General features: G+C 37.3%; 1 protein-coding gene across 2 annotated transcripts in view; it reads left to right on the forward strand.

Annotated features, from left to right (window-relative positions):
• LRCH2 (leucine rich repeats and calponin homology domain containing 2) overlaps nucleotides 1-15,835 on the forward strand; it is a 127,676-nt gene that overhangs the window by 17,792 nt on the left and 94,049 nt on the right. For both annotated transcript variants that reach the window (XM_040628924.1, XM_040628926.1), the window contains exon 2: nucleotides 15,081-15,225. In XM_040628924.1, the coding sequence (XP_040484858.1) occupies nucleotides 15,081-15,225 (145 nt within the window). The remainder of the gene's footprint in view (nucleotides 1-15,080; nucleotides 15,226-15,835) is intronic.

Consider the following 15,835-nt stretch of genomic DNA (forward strand, 5'->3'; position numbering starts at 1 on the left):
TTTATTTATTTATTTATTTATTTATTTATTTATTTATTTATTTATTTTTTAGTAGGCTCTGTGCCCAACCTGGGACTTGAACTCATAACCCCGAGAGCAGGAGTTGCATGTTCTACCAACTGAGTCAGCCATGTGCTCTGCAGAATAGTTGACTGCTTTTAAATATTCAGGTTAACTAATAAGATTGGTTTTTGAGTAATGTTTATAACATTAAATAATATGTTTGGCATTGAAAATATTAAATTATAAAATGTTTTGAGGATTAATATGTTGGTTTAACAAATTGTGATTTGAAAATTATATTTACAGATGAAGTCCAGGAAAAATTGGGAGATGAATGCACATTTTGTGATTAGGTTTAGCAGTTTTCTTGGTAGTATAGCTCTAAATTGTTTAAAATTGTATTTTTACATGTCTTGGTCTAGTTTTCTTATTACATTAGTCTGCTGTCTTCCATTTGCTTTAGGCAGAGCTAGGATCTACTAATTCCGAGTTGCAAAGTTTTTCATCCTCAGTAGGATCAGAGCCTAAAGGTCCTCATAAACAACTCTTTATATGTTCACAGCTTCTCTTGTAAAAAGTCTCATCACCTCATGGCTGAATTTTCTCAACATTTATCTATTTAATGTTGCCATAAAAGTCTTCCCGTTATAGTCTATTGTATAATCTTCTTCCAAATTGTTCTTCCTGAGTCTTCCTTATGCCACTCACTGTTCCACTGAAGAAAAATATTTTATAACATGATTTTTTAGGACTGCCTAATAGTCTGTTGTATGAATGTACCATATTTTATTTAACCATTTTTCTACTGTTAGATATTTAAGTCACTATTTAATATGAGTATATAGCCAGGTGCAATTGTATTCTTGGCTTTAAATTGCTTCCCCCAGGATGCCTGGGTGGCTCAGTCAGTTAAGCATCTGACTCTTGATTTCAGCTTAGGTCATGGTCCCAGGGTTGGAAGATAGAGCCCTGCACTGGGCTTTGCACAGGGCTTGGAGCCTGCTTCAGATTCTCTCTCTCCTCCTCCTCCCCATAAGTGCTCTCTTTCTTTCTCTCTCTCTAAATACATACATACATACAGAAATTGCCTCCCCCAAGAGGAATTTTAACTCTTTGAGGGCAGATACAGAAATTCCCTGTAGTGTTTGGTTCAGTGTTGTGCCTCTCTGCAATGGTTGATAGTGAATGCTTGTCAAATTTCTGAATTTAAAATTATGGGAAGGAACATGACATGGTATATTCTTTTATACACTGACTTCTTGTTCTATTTGACTATAAACTAGTGGAATGGCTTTGCTATGGTACCTTGGTGATTTGCATATTTCCACATAAGTCTGCATAGGCCAGGCTCAACCACAGTCTGACCCAAATCTTGGGGGAAGACTCTATGATTCTCCCTGGTACACAGCAAAATAGACAGATGACATGAGGTCATTTCTTATCTACCTCCCTATCATGTGGGAGGCTGCTGCAAGACGGTTTATTATTTTCTTCTCTCATCCTGGGAAGACATGGGACATTTGGGTATAGCTGTGAGTATAAAATTGCAAAGCTGCAATCTAGAGTTGACTCCTCAAAAACAGAGCAACACACTGTGCATATTGTCTGTCATTTGGTCCCTCCCTCCAGTTTGGTTTTGTTCTGTAGGACTGCAGACACAGGGAACTGATACCATACTGATCGTGCTTTCTCTGTTAGTAATAAACTATCTGAATCCATTTGGTCTTACTGGTAGCTGCCAGTGTGCTGCTCTGTAGGGGCTGCTTAACCACTTAACACAAATTAATGGAGTTTTCTTTGGCCTGGTTTGTGGAATTTGCCATTACTTTGTAATTAGTTTACTATGACTTGCTTTTAATTTCAGCATCCAATATTTAGTGCTTTGTTGTTAAACAGCTCAAGTAAGGATGATCCTTGCTCTCTAAATGCGGTATTTTTTTTTTAAGGAGCACAGTATACTGCCTGTAAAATTCATCATAATCTGGATTCATGAAAGATGAAGCAGTTAGTTTTATTTAGCGTGGTAGCTTTCTCTCAGGGTTCGGTTTTGTTTTGTTTTTAACCCTCCTCAAGGACTACATTTTTTAAGTAAGCTCTATGCCCAATGTGGGGCTCAAAATCAACACTCCAAGATCAGGAGTTGCATGCTGTACCAACTGAGCCAGCCAGGCGACCCCCCTCCCACTTTTTTTAAGGACTACTTCTGTTTTGGAGTCCATAGCCTACTAGGATTATCCTGGGGAGTCAGTTTGATGCAGACTGCTCTCATACTACATTAGATTTTCTTTTCTCATGCAGTAGGAAGCTACTAAGGTGTCTTAATTAAGGCAAATAAAAAGTATACTGTATAAACAGATCCACTTGATTTTCATTGGCTAGTTGATCTTGACCTAGGCAGGAGGAGCATCGATGTCATACTAATTATGCATCAATTCATATGTCTTGGAGATGGTGAAGATGATGTTTTGCCATTACTTACTTCACTAACCAGACTTATTATAACAATTTAGATTTTACAGTTTTTGGGTTTTGCTTTAAGAAAATAATTTACATGAAATCATGATTTTGACGTCAAAAGTTTCGTACTTTTCTGGTAATTTTCATTTTAAAAATTATGACATATAGTAGAGTGTCAATATAACATGACTCAGCATAGTGATAGGTGTTTGGTAGCAGGTTGTGGTAGCAGGACCTAGTTGTGTCCCATGAAAAAGAAAATGATTATATGTAATACTACCTTACCAAGTCTGTAACTGTCTGCACATACCATTTTTATGAGTGAAATGTGTATGGTTAGAATTCAGTTTACCTTGTGAAATATAATACCTTTAAAATAGTATAATATTGTGTTTTTCTTATAACAGAAGCCATACTTGCTTATTGTAAAAAACTTGGAAAATAAAAGCATACAGAAGAAAATACAAAATACTCCTCATTCCACCAACCTTGAGTAAATATTAACATTTTGGTGTATTTCCTTCATACTCCCACATTCATCATCTTTATATGTGTATGAATGAATCTATAAAGTGTACTTTCTTTTGTATTTTTTAAATTTTATTTATTTACTTTTAAGATTTTATTCCTTTGAGAGAGAGAGGGCGCACAAGCATGGGAAGAGGGAGAAGCAGCCTCCTTGCTGAGCTGGGAGCCAGCCATGGGGCTCTATCCTAGGACCCTGAGATCATGACCTGAGCCAAAGGCAGACGCTTAACCATCTGAGCACCCCGGTGCCCCTCTAAAAGTGTACGTTTGTTTTAAAGGCATATGTTTATTTTTTTAAATTTTATTCATTAATTTTATTTATTTATTAATTAGAGAGAGAGGCAGGCAGAGGCAGAGGGAGAAGCAGACTCCCCACGGAGCAGCAAGCCCGTTGTGGGACTCAATTCCAGGACCCTGGGGTCATGACTTGAGCTGAAGGCAGACAGACTCTTAACCGACTGAGCCACCCAGGCACCCTAAAAATGTGTGTTTTTAAAGGAAACAATTGGCTCATACTGTGTGTATAGTTTGATATTTAAAATGTTCTAGTTACTGGGGCACCTGGGTAGCTCAGGCAGTTATGTCTGTCTCTTGATTTCAGTTCAGGTTTTGACCTCAGGGTGGTGAGGTCAAGCCCTGTGCTGGACTCTGCGCTGGGGGTGGAGCCTACTTAAAAAAATAGTTCTAGTTATTGTCCAATGAGCATTCTTATGTTCGTATTAAGGAATCAAATCTTTAATAGCATTTTTAAAGGCTGCAAGATATTCCATTTTAAGGATATACTTTATTTTATCTAGCCTTTACCTATTGCTGGGCATTTAAGTTGTTTTTAATTTTCTACTGTTTTAAATAATCCTTAAATGTATGTAATTTCTTATTTGTTTTCAAAAATTGCTAGAGATAGATTTCTTGAATCAGTGGGTATGAACATTTTTCAGGAGCTTGATTCATATTGTCAAATTGCTTTCTAGAAAGGTTACCTCATTTTGAAATCCCATCAGTGGTGTATGGAAGTGTCTTGCCAACACAGCAATACCTTTAAAAATTTTTAAATTTGGTGAGCGAGTTATGGTATTTTACTCTTTGCATTTCTTTTGATTGACGGTGAGGTTGAACACATTTTCATGTACATCTTGGTCTTTGATAATTTTTATTTTTGAATCTGTTTATGTCCTTGGTGCAGGTTTTACCTGTGAGTTGTTGGTATCATTTTGCTTTTTTTTTTTTTTTTTTTTAAAGAATTTATTTATTTATTCGACAGAGATAGAGACAGCCAGCGAGAGAGGGAACACAAGCAGGGGGAGTGGGAGAGGAAGAAGCAGGCTCATAGCGAAGGAGCCTGATGTGGGGCTCGATCCCATAACGCCAGGATCACGCCCTAAGCCGAAGGCAGACGCTTAACCGCTGTGCCACCCAGGCGCCCCTCATTTTGCTTTTTGACAGACCGTAGTTTTCCTTTCTTTTTATGTCGCTAAATCTGGAAATCTTTTCATTTGTGAATTATTCCTTTATTGAAGGCTTTGAAAGTCCTTCCCCATTCTAATATTAAGTGACTATTCACTAAAATGTCTTTCTAGTTTTTTACGGTTCATTTTTGTTTATTGCTTTCCTCCATCTGGAATTTATTTTAGTAAAAGTTATGTGATGAGGATCTAACATTTGTCTTTTGAAAATAAAAGTTTTCCAAGAACGGTGTAATAAATAATACTGCATGGATTCATAATGCCAAATTTATAGTATAATAAGTCTTATAAGGGTTGAAGTGTAGTGTTGTTTTTAAGTATTGCTTTGATGTTTGAATGTCATTGCACGGTTAATTAGTCATTATTTCTTGGCGAAACTAAAACACTTTGCAGAATTCCCTACAGATAACTGCATAGAGCTGCCCCCTCCTTTTTTTTTTTTTTTTTTTTTAAATAAAGTCCTAGCCTTCCACGTGGCTTAATAGTTGTATGACTCACAGTCCTTTTCTCACTGAGCATGCATGTAATCTGCCCTCTGGTTAGCAGCTGTGGTTTCTTTCTCCTTGCAGCATCTGTTTTTGTTTGCACCCTTGCTTCTCAAAGTGCCTGTGCTCAAAAAGAGCTTTCCAGTATTGGTAGCTGTAGGCCAGTGAGGTCTGCTTGTTATTGTTTCTCATAATAGTTGGCTTTAAAGCACTTTTCCTTCATTTTTTTTCAACTATCTACTGACCCTTTTTTTCTCTCTACTGTACTTATGGTTAATATTTTAACTCACCATGGAGTAGCTCAGAAGTTCTGTTATCCATCTGTCTTACTCATGCAACAAGGCTTCAGAGTTATAGATGGACTTTTCATTATCTTGTTCTGAATGACAGCACAACACCCTTCTAGGGAATACTGAATCAAGAAATCACCTGTCTTTGCAGAGGGCATCTGTTGAAAGCAGATGCCAGAGCCATGGGGTTGTCATTTCCCATCAGGCTCCAACATCAGAGTCTCTAATACTTCAAAGACACTCTCCGTTCTTGCATCAACAAACAGCTGTGGTGCCTCCTGTTTTTTGTTGCTTTTATATCTAGTTCTGACATTTCTTTTAGATGGAAAAATAGATAAGGAAGCATTAGTATTTGAGAGCATATTAATATGATTTTACTGTAAATGCTTACATTTGAGTAATATCAGTTACTAAAGAGCACAGAAAATTTAATTTCTAAAATTGAAATTTTTATATTAGGAAATATGCTTTTGAGTTGGTTGGTTTTTTTTTTTTTTTAAGATTTTATTTATTTATTTGACAGAGATAGAGACAGCCAGCGAGAGAGGGAACACAAGCAGGGGGAGTGGGAGAGAAAGAAGCAGGCTCATACTGGAGGAGCCTGACGTGGGGCTCGATCCCATAACGCTGGGATCACGCCCTGAGCCGAAGGCAGACACTTAACGACTGTGCCACCCAGGCGCCCCTGAGTTGGTTGGTTTTATCCACTCTCTAAAGACATATAATTCTGGTATATATTTTCCATGTCATAAGAACTGAATATAATAATCAATTTCTCTCATTTTATACCTTTATGAATATATATATATATCATTATGTGCAAGTTGATAATTTTCCCTTCATTTCTATTGCTTACGTCTAGGGATTTTAGGTTGTTGTAGAATATTTACTCATTTCTGATAGCTCTGAGATAGTGAAGAATAGTAATTGATTCTGGCAATGTTTCATAGGTAGTAATTAGTAGAATCAGAATACAGTTCAGATCCAGTTTACTGCTCATCTGCTAAAAACAGTTACCCTTCCTTTTTCATTCCATCAGTCTTTGTGTGAACTTCACGATATACCCCAAGGATGATGCAGTATTGGTGCCACCACGACAGCTTTGTAAAAATTACAATTTTAGTAGAACTAAGTGGGGGTAATTATTTTTGCAGTTTCTTTCACTGAAGTGTTATTATCTAAGCAGATTGTATTTGGTGCTAGAGTGAAACAATAATTGGGATTGCTTAGGGTTGGTGTCTGAGTGGGCTTTTTATGTACCTTAATGCCTGCTACCTAATTCATAGTGCTTAATAGCATTTTGTTTGAATAAATGAGTCCAGTCAGAATGCTGCCCAAGAAATAAGGAGAATGGGGCTTAGAAGGTGAAGATCAGGATTTGCCTGCCTCTATCACAGACAATAAGTATAGGACTACAGAGAATGTGACCATTAAGGTAATTATTTTACCTCGTATATTCTCTGTAGTGAGGCTGCAACTTCTAATCCCTGCTTGATAAGGAATGTACATGGTACTATTGGGAGATAATTTTCCACGGGCTTCGTGTTTCTGCACATCTTGCGAATGAGGCACTAACTACTCTTTGTTCAGGACTGACTTTTGGATGAATAAGAGTTTCTCTCTGCAGAGCAAAGGACAGTCATGCTTACTGTCTAGTAAACTAAAGATAATGTTTCCCTTTGAACAATGTGCATGCTGGCTTATTGTCTATTATAAAAGATTTGGGTTCCCCTACCTTAGAGTTCATCTCCTATAATGCGATGTACTATGTGGGTAAGCATTCATCTGTACCCATCTGTGTTACCCCTGTGGGATTTGGAAGGCAAGGGGAACTGATAAAAATATGCTGCTTATGCCACTTGCTATGCTGTGAGTAATAAAGTCCTTTGTCTCTCATGCAGGAATCTCAGGCCTTCTGCTAGCATCCATACAACTGTATTAGGCTAACTTGTTGGCTTACAAGTGGGTATAGTCTCAGATATTTCAGAGTCTTTGGCAGGTACTCAGGACAGTGGTTTTGCCTATAAGATGTTACTTCCCTTTTGAAGAAACTTGTTTAATTTTCTTTAGTCCTTGTTTATTGAATGGGTTAAAAATACAGAAAAATTAATAAGAGTCCACTCTTTAAGGAGCCAGAAAAGCTATGTGTTGGTCCAGACCAAACAGTTCTGAATTGGTAAATTAGGAACAGCTGAGAGCTTTAAATGGTGTTCATTATTTCTTAATTGAAAATTGGACTTGAAGTAAGGTTTGTGTTCTGCTTTGTATTGCAAGAAGCAACCTAAGATATGAATGTGGCAAGGAGACTGAGAATCTCTCTGACCCTGCTTTGTGATTCCAGTGGAACAAAATATTTGAAATCTGGGACAGGAAGTCACAATAGTGTGTTGGAGGAGTGGAAAAGCACACATAGAACATGGGCTTTGAAATAACATCTCAGTTTGGAACCGTGGTGCTGTCAGTTATTACTAGTTTTTTAACATTGGGCATGCTATTCAGTCTGTCTTTGATTCATATATATAATGTGGAATAATAGCTACTTCATAAGGGTGTTATGAGGATTAGACATAATTATGCAAAGCCTATAGCATTATGATCTAGCATATGTGATGTGTGTGGGGTGGGGCAGAGAGAGACAGACAGAAATAGAAATAGTCACCCCAGTTCCACTTAGGTTATTGTTGTGAATTTAGAGTTCTAATTTCAGATTACTTCTCTACTTAACCTTCATGTTTGTTTGTTTGTTTTTTAAAGAGTTTATTTATTTATTTGACAGAGAGAGACAGCGAGAGAGGGAACACAAGCAAGGGGAGTGTGAGAGGGAGAAGCACAGGAAGCCTGATGTGGGGCTCGATCCCAACCTGAGCCGAAGGCAGATGCTTAACGGCTGAGCCACCCAGGCGCCCTTTAACCTTCCTGTTTGTTTTTTAAAAAAAATTTTTTATTAAGTAAACTTTACCCCCAGTGTGGAGCTTGAACTCACGACTCTGAGATCAAGAGTCATATGCTCTACTCACCGAACCAGCCAGGTGCCTGCCCCTCATGTTTCTTTAAGCAGAAAATTCATTTTTTTTTTCAAAGATTTTTTAAATTCATTTGAGAGAGAGAGAGAGCACAAACAGGAGGAGAGGCAGAGGAAGAAGGAGAAGCAGACTCCTCGCTGAGCTGGGAGCCCAACGTTGGGCTCCATCCCAGGACCCCAGGATCATGACCTCAGCTGAAGGCATACACCTAACCATCTGAGCCACCCAGGCGCCCCAAGCAGAAAATTCTATGACGATATCTCTGTTACTGATGAGGATGTGTTCCAGCAGCACACTTCATTATTAGAAATTTTTTCAGAGGTAGAAATATGTCAGATTTCCAAACATTATCTATGATTTTTTTTTTAATAAGAGGGACTATAGCAATCTATGTCATTAAATATCACCTAAAGAAGACTCATGCATCTTAGTTTAAGTTACAACAATTTGTGACAAAAACGGTGCACTCTTTGTACATGGAATAAAATAAAACTATAATTAGTGTAATTAATACAGTGCAAAAGTATAATTTCTGAAAGTCATTGTCTATACCTACCTAGGCAGAAATGCTAGCCAGTGGGCCAGGAATTGCACTGGGTGGCATATGGACCCATTTATGGCTCTTATGGCTGCAGCTTGGGAGGCAGCAAATATATTTCCATTCCATCTGACTCCTCTCCTTCCTTTCCCTAGCTTCCTTGACCTCTGAAGCTCAAGAGTGATACAGAACATAATTTAGATCAGATTATTTAAAATGATCTATTAACATCTTTAAAAGCCTCCTAGCAGTTTCACAAGGAGAGTTTTGAAGGAAGGCAGGAAACAGTACACAGCAGTCTGTCTGCTGTTGAGTTGTTGCCAATACTGCTTGATATGATTTATGATTAAAACCAAGACAAAAGAAAAATAATTCAGTGATTATAAAGGTGCTTATCGCTAAGGATACTAATTAACTGAGATGTAACCTTACTGCTTAAGAGGAAAAAAATACACAGCTATTTAATTTAAAAAACTTTGCAGGCATTCTCTCATTGATTCTGATAAACTGTTTTTACAAGAAGTGTGTTAGTTCCCTGTGTCTGCTCTAACAAATTACCATAAACTTGGTGGTTTAAAACAACAGAAGTTTATTTTTTTTACAGTTCTGGAGACCAGAATATGAAATGAGCTTTATGGGGCTAAAATCAAGTTTCAGCAGCGCTGTTTGCCCTCTAGAGGCTCTATGGGAGAACTCTTTGCTTGCCTCTTGCAGCTTCTGGCAACTCCTGGCATTCTTGGCTGCATCACACTCCAGTGTCTCCTCAGTCTTCACCATGGCCTTTTCCTCAGTGTGTCTGTCTAATCTCCCTCTGCCCTCCTGTTGTAAGGATGTGTGTGATAGCAGTTAGAGCCCACCTGGATCATTCAGGATTATCTCCTCAACGCAAGATTCTTAATTATATCTGCACAATTTCATCATATAAGCCAACATTCACAGGAATTAGGACCTGATATCTTTGAGGGCCACCATTCAACTCACTTCAGGAAGATAAGGAACAAATTTTTGTTTTCTCTTTTTGTGTGTGTGGGAAAGGTGAAACATCTTTATAATTGTGTTTTCCCAAGTCCTGCTTGTCCCCAAAGAAGGCAGGCTTTAAGGCTGTTGTGAAATGAATGTTCCCATAAGGAATAAATTTTTAAAAAAATTTTATTTATTTATTCGACAGAGATAGAGACAGCCAGCGAGAGAGGGAACACAAGCAGGGGGAGTGGGAGAGGAAGAAGCAGGCTCACAGCGGAGGAGCCTGATGTGGGACTCGATCCCATAACGCCAGGATTACGCCCTGAGCCAAAGGCAGACGCTTAACCGCTGTACCACCCAGGTGCCCCGCCCATAAGGAATAAATTAACAGTTTGTTTTGTCATCTTTAGATGGAACCATATTAAATGCAATACCAATTTGCATGTTTTTCTTGAGTATAATATGTTTGTTATCAGTCCTATTATTCTCGTTGCCCTAGTGTACTTGTTAATTAAATGGTTTTTAATGTAAAAATTACTTTTTGGTTTCATTGTACATCACAAGATAAAAAATTTAAAAGTTTAAATTTTATCCATTACATCTATATAGAAGTTAATTTTCACTTTTTTGAAGGAAAATATGAGATACTGTTAGTGTGAGATATTTTAAGAAATTAGGATACAGAACGTTTTGTGTTATTCCCTGTCTTTCTTTCCATGGTTGTATTTTTCTTTTGGCAGTGTTAATTCTGTTTCTCCAATTCTTAGAAAGGATGTTTATACAAATTTAAAATCTGAAAAATCCTAGAACAAGATTTCCTTAATTAAGGGCTTTATAATAGCTTGAGTTTTAATTTTGAGTTTATTATGCTTTATTTGATTTTACTCAATTAAGTTAGAATAATAATTAATTGTAATTTTAAGTGGTGTTTACTAAGTAAATATATTAGCTCATCCAGAAAATAGTTTATTATTGCAAATTTAATTAAATTCCTTAAGGAAACTCATTGTATTACTTGGTAATTTAACTAAATAATCTTTTTTTTAGAGGGGAAAGAACATAAAGCCTCAACAATAATATGTAAGTTACTAAAATAATGTGTTCATAGTATTTAAATTATTTTATTAAAATCACTTATTAATAGTGATATTTTGGCTTTTTTATATTGTCAAGAAATAAATTGTACACTCGTTTTATTTCTGTTTGGGGCTAAAGTTATGCATCACACGAACAATTAGCTTGTGTGCTGATACAACATAAGAATAGGATTATGATTGCTTTTACCTTGTAACTGAATAAATAGTAATTTGGATTTTTTCCCCATTACTGCTTTAAACACTCTTTATATGGTTATTGTGCTTTCTCTTGACCATTATTTTCAGTCTTCTCTGTTTGCTTTTCCCCCCTCTACTCAGCTTGTAAATATTGGCTGTCCCAGTGGCCCATTCTTGAACTCTTTCCAACTCAGTACTCTGATGTTAGGTGATGTCTTCCATTTCTATGATTTTATAGTACTAACCATATTCCCACAACTTTCAATTTTATATATCCCTCCCAGACCTCATTTCTGGGATCTATACTCATCTGACTAACCCGTCCATTGGCTCTCTTTCAGATATCTCACATTATACAAATAGAAAAGTGAATCTTTGATTCTAAACCTCTGCTTCAAAAAACAACATAAAACTCCCACCAGCAACAGCAACAAAAACAAAAATCTTGTTCTACCCCCACCTCTTTTATTAAGTAGCCTCTTACTTATCCCACATAGATGGTCACTTGCCCATCTCTGTAAGTACTAATACCAAAATAATTCAAATTCTATCTAATTTTCTTATCCTTATTCTTGCAATCTTAATTTAAGCTACCATCATCTATCTCTAGGACCACTGTATTATCTATGGGTCTATAATGCTAGATATTATACAGCATAATGAACTGGGCATTATTTTGTTTTTAGGGTTTCAGATTAATTGTAAACGGTAATTTTCAACTGCTAGGATTCTGAAGTTATAAGAGTAAGAGGTAAAATCCTAAATGTAAAAGACACATCTTAACCTTAAAAAAATAGTGATTTAATCTTTCCTCCTCAGTAGAACTGCATGATGCTTGGGTGTCCAGAGGAGGTAAACCAGGATATTGAGAAACTTCTGTTTCAAGTTCAGATTTTGGTTTCCAGTAATTCTCTTTGTCCTTTTGTTTAGTCATTCAGAATCCTATAGTGGTAGGAAGAACAATCCAAATTAATTCTCAAATAATCATAACTAATGTTTTCTTTTGCCTATTATAAAATTTTACATTAGGTGAGTGTGTGTTTACACGCACACACAAACATATATTAATACTTGTATATTAATATTCTGAATAGGGAATTTATTATATTGCTAAATAAATAGATCTCATCCCTCAGAGTGAGGAAGTTAAACATTGGTAGGAGGCTGTTCTTATGAGGGCAGAACACATGCTGAATGATGTGTGGTGGATTAAGGTACACCATAGATGTTCTTCCTGACAGAGATAAATAATATTCTTAGTTTTTAACCAAATAAGTGTAATGAAATTAATGTAAGCAAAGTATATTTCTATGATGAGGTAGCAGTGATTCTCAACAGGTTATAGAGGGGTTTGAACCCCAGGGGACATTTTTTGGCTGCCATGATTAGAGCATTTTAATGGCATCTGGTGGGTAAATGCCAGGGATGCTGCTAAATATCCTACAGTACCAAGGATAGCCCCACGCAACAAATCATCACAGAGCCCAAAAGGTCAATGGTGCTTCAGTTAAGAAACTCTTTTAGGTTATTTTATTCAACCTGTCAGATACTTGTTGTCCTAAGTATTTTTCAAAATTTCATTTAACTAACCTTTAAAAGAGATACACTGTTGGTGGGAATGCAAGTTGGTACAGCCACTCTGGAAAACAGTGTGGAGGTCCCTTAAAAAGGTAAAAATTGAGCTACCCTATGATCCAGCCATTGCACTACTGGGTATTTACCCCAAAGATACAGACGTAGTGAAGAGAAGGGCCATATGCACCCCAATGTTCATAGCAGCATTGTCCACAATAGCTAAATTGTGGAAGGAGCTGAGATGCCCTTCAACAGATGACTGGATTAAGAAGATGTGGTCCATATAGACAATGGAATATTACTCAGCCATCAGAAAGAACGATTACCCAAAATTTGCAGCAATGTGGACGGGACTGGAGGAGATTATGCTAAGTGAAATAAGTCAAGCAGAGAAAGACAATTATCATATGGTTTCACTCATTTATGGAACATAAGAGATAGGAAGATCAGTAGGAGAAGGAAGGGAAGAATGAAGAGGGGGTAAACAGAAGGGGGAATGAACCATGAGAGACTGTGGACTCTGGGAAACAAACTGAGGGCTTCAGAGGGGAGGGGGATGGGGGATTGGGATAAGCCGGTGATGGGTATTAAGGAAGGCACATATTGCATGGTGCACTGTTATATGCAAATAATGAATCATGGAACATTGCATCAAAAAGTGGGGATGTACTGTATGGTGACTAATATAACAAAAATTATTTAAAAAAAAAGAAAAGAAATAAAAAAAATAAAAGAGGTATAATGGTTATAATAATTCCATGATACTATTTTTGTGAAAACTGAAATGAATGGAAGTATATTTGTGTGTACTTGGAATAATTTAGAGGAGGAAGGAATCGAGAATGAATACCAGGTTTCTGGCTTGCACAGTTCAACAGGAGGATGTTGGTGACATTATCTGAGATAAGAGAAACAGATGTGTGGAAGAAGATCTTCAGTTCAGATTTTACAGAATTTGTACAGATTTTGTAGAATTTGAGGTGCCTGAGAGATATCAAGAGAAGTTCTGCAGATCAGAACATAGGTGTTCAGACATAGCTCTAATTTGAAATCTTTTGGTTTATAAATATAATTTAGCCCTGGTATTGGATGAAATCACCCACTAAAGTGTATATCTTAAGGAAAGGGTACCTTGTCACAGCTCTTAGGACAATGACATTCACAATACAGGTAGGGGAAAATCTAGCAAGAGACTAAGAAGTAGCCAGAGAGATAATAAGTGATGCAGAAGTGTAATCTTCCAAGCCAAGAGAAGGGAAGTGTTTCCAGGTAGATGAGTCGTTATTGATACGGAGGCTGTTGGTGACCTAGGTGGGCATGAAAGTGAGTAGAAACCCAATTACAGTGCGTTGAGAAGTCCATGGTAAGTAAGAAATTTAATTATGTTGTAGGTTTATGTAAGTTTGGCTGTGAAGGAGGAAGAGGTAGAGGGGGATGTGGGATCTGAGGAGGATTTTTTGTGTTTTTGAAAAGATGAGAGAGGATTCTTCTTTGTTATTTTATTTTTTATTTTTTAAAAGATTTTATTTATTTATTTGAGAGAGAGAGCAAGAGAGAGAGAGCGAGTGGGATGAGGGGTGAGGGGCCAACGGAGAAGCAGGCTCTCCACTGAGTAGGGAGTCAGATGCAGGGCTTGATCCCTGGACTCCGGGATCATGACCTTAGCCGAAGGCAGACACTTAACTAATTGAGCCACCCAGGCGCCCCTCTCTTTGTTATTTTAAAAGATAAATTCTAAAGATATTAAAGCATATCAAATACAATTTGTTAATAAACTAGCTTTAAATGAGTATATATATATATATATACATATATATATATTTAGAGATTTTATTTATTTACTTGAGAGGGTGAGCAAGAGAGAGCACAAGCCAGGGGAGGGGCAGAGGGAGAGGGAGAAGCAGGCTCCCTGCTGAACAGGGAACCCAATGTGGGACTCGATCCCAGGACCCTAGGATCATGACCTAATCTGAAGGCAGACACTTAACCGACTGAGCTACCCAGGTGCCCTAAATGAGTATATTTCTATATGATTTTTTTGCCTGTATGGTCATGGTGGATAATATTTTATAATATATATTTGCAAAAGATTTTATTTATTTGAGAAAGAGAGAGAAAGAGCAGGGGGAGGAGCAGACTCTGGCTCTATCTCAGGACCCTGAGATCATGACCTGAGCTGAAATCAAGAGCTGGATGCTTAACTGGCTGGGTCACCCAGGTGCCCTAATATTTTATAATATTTTATGTATGTATGTATGTATGTATTTATGTATGTAAGCTCTATGCCCAATGTGGGGCTTGAATTCACAATACTGTGATCAAGAGTCAGATGCTCTACCAATGAGCCTGCCAGGTGCCCCATATTTTATATTTTAAATAGTTGCTTAGATGCTAAGTGATTCAGCAAGTATGAAAATAGTTCTGTTAATTATAATAGATACGGTATATGCTTGGTACTCAAATATTACTTTTCTTTTTCAGATCTTTCGAGAAATCGTTTTACAGAAATTCCTTCTGATGTCTGGTTATTTGCACCTCTTGAGACATTAAATTTATATCATAATTGCATCAAAACCATTCCTGAAGCCATTAAAAACCTGCAGATGTTGACATACCTTAACATTAGGTAAGGAAACTTTTTTTTTAGTAGATTTTGTTTTTTATTACAGTTCTAATCCTTTTTAGTAACAAAGGAATGTGTTTGGCTTGGCTTTGTAACCTATATTTATATCTTATTTGTATTTGTTATATGTTCACATTACTTTATAGGTGTTTGGTCTTGTTCTTGAGAGCTGTGCTTCTCATCCCAGCCTTTAATCTGCACAGGAGTCACCTGGGGATTAAAACACCTGATTACATAGCTCTGCCGTGGGGCCTGCATTTCTTTTTTTTTTTTTTTTTAATTTATTTATGTGACAGAGAGCCCGCAAGAGAGGGAACACAGCAGGGGGAGTGGGAGAGGAAGAAGCAGGCTCCCAGCGGAGGAGCCTGATGTGGGGCTCGATCCCAGAACGCTGGGATCACGCCCTGAGCCGAAGGCAGACGCTTAACCGCTGTGCCACCCAGGCGCCCCGGGGCCTGCATTTCTAACAATGCCCCATGGTAATGCCTGTGCCTGCTGGTCCTTATCACTTTGAGTAGCAAGGCTTTATTTAGATCAGAAATGTTTTACTGAAATCATAGCGCCACAATGCGGATTTATTTATTTATTTATTTATTTAATTTTTTTTATTTTT

The sequence above is a fragment of the Ursus maritimus genome (genome assembly GCF_017311325.1).
Source record: "Ursus maritimus isolate PB19 chromosome X unlocalized genomic scaffold, ASM1731132v1 scaffold_X1, whole genome shotgun sequence".
In the NCBI taxonomy this organism is placed as follows: domain Eukaryota; kingdom Metazoa; phylum Chordata; class Mammalia; order Carnivora; family Ursidae; genus Ursus; species Ursus maritimus.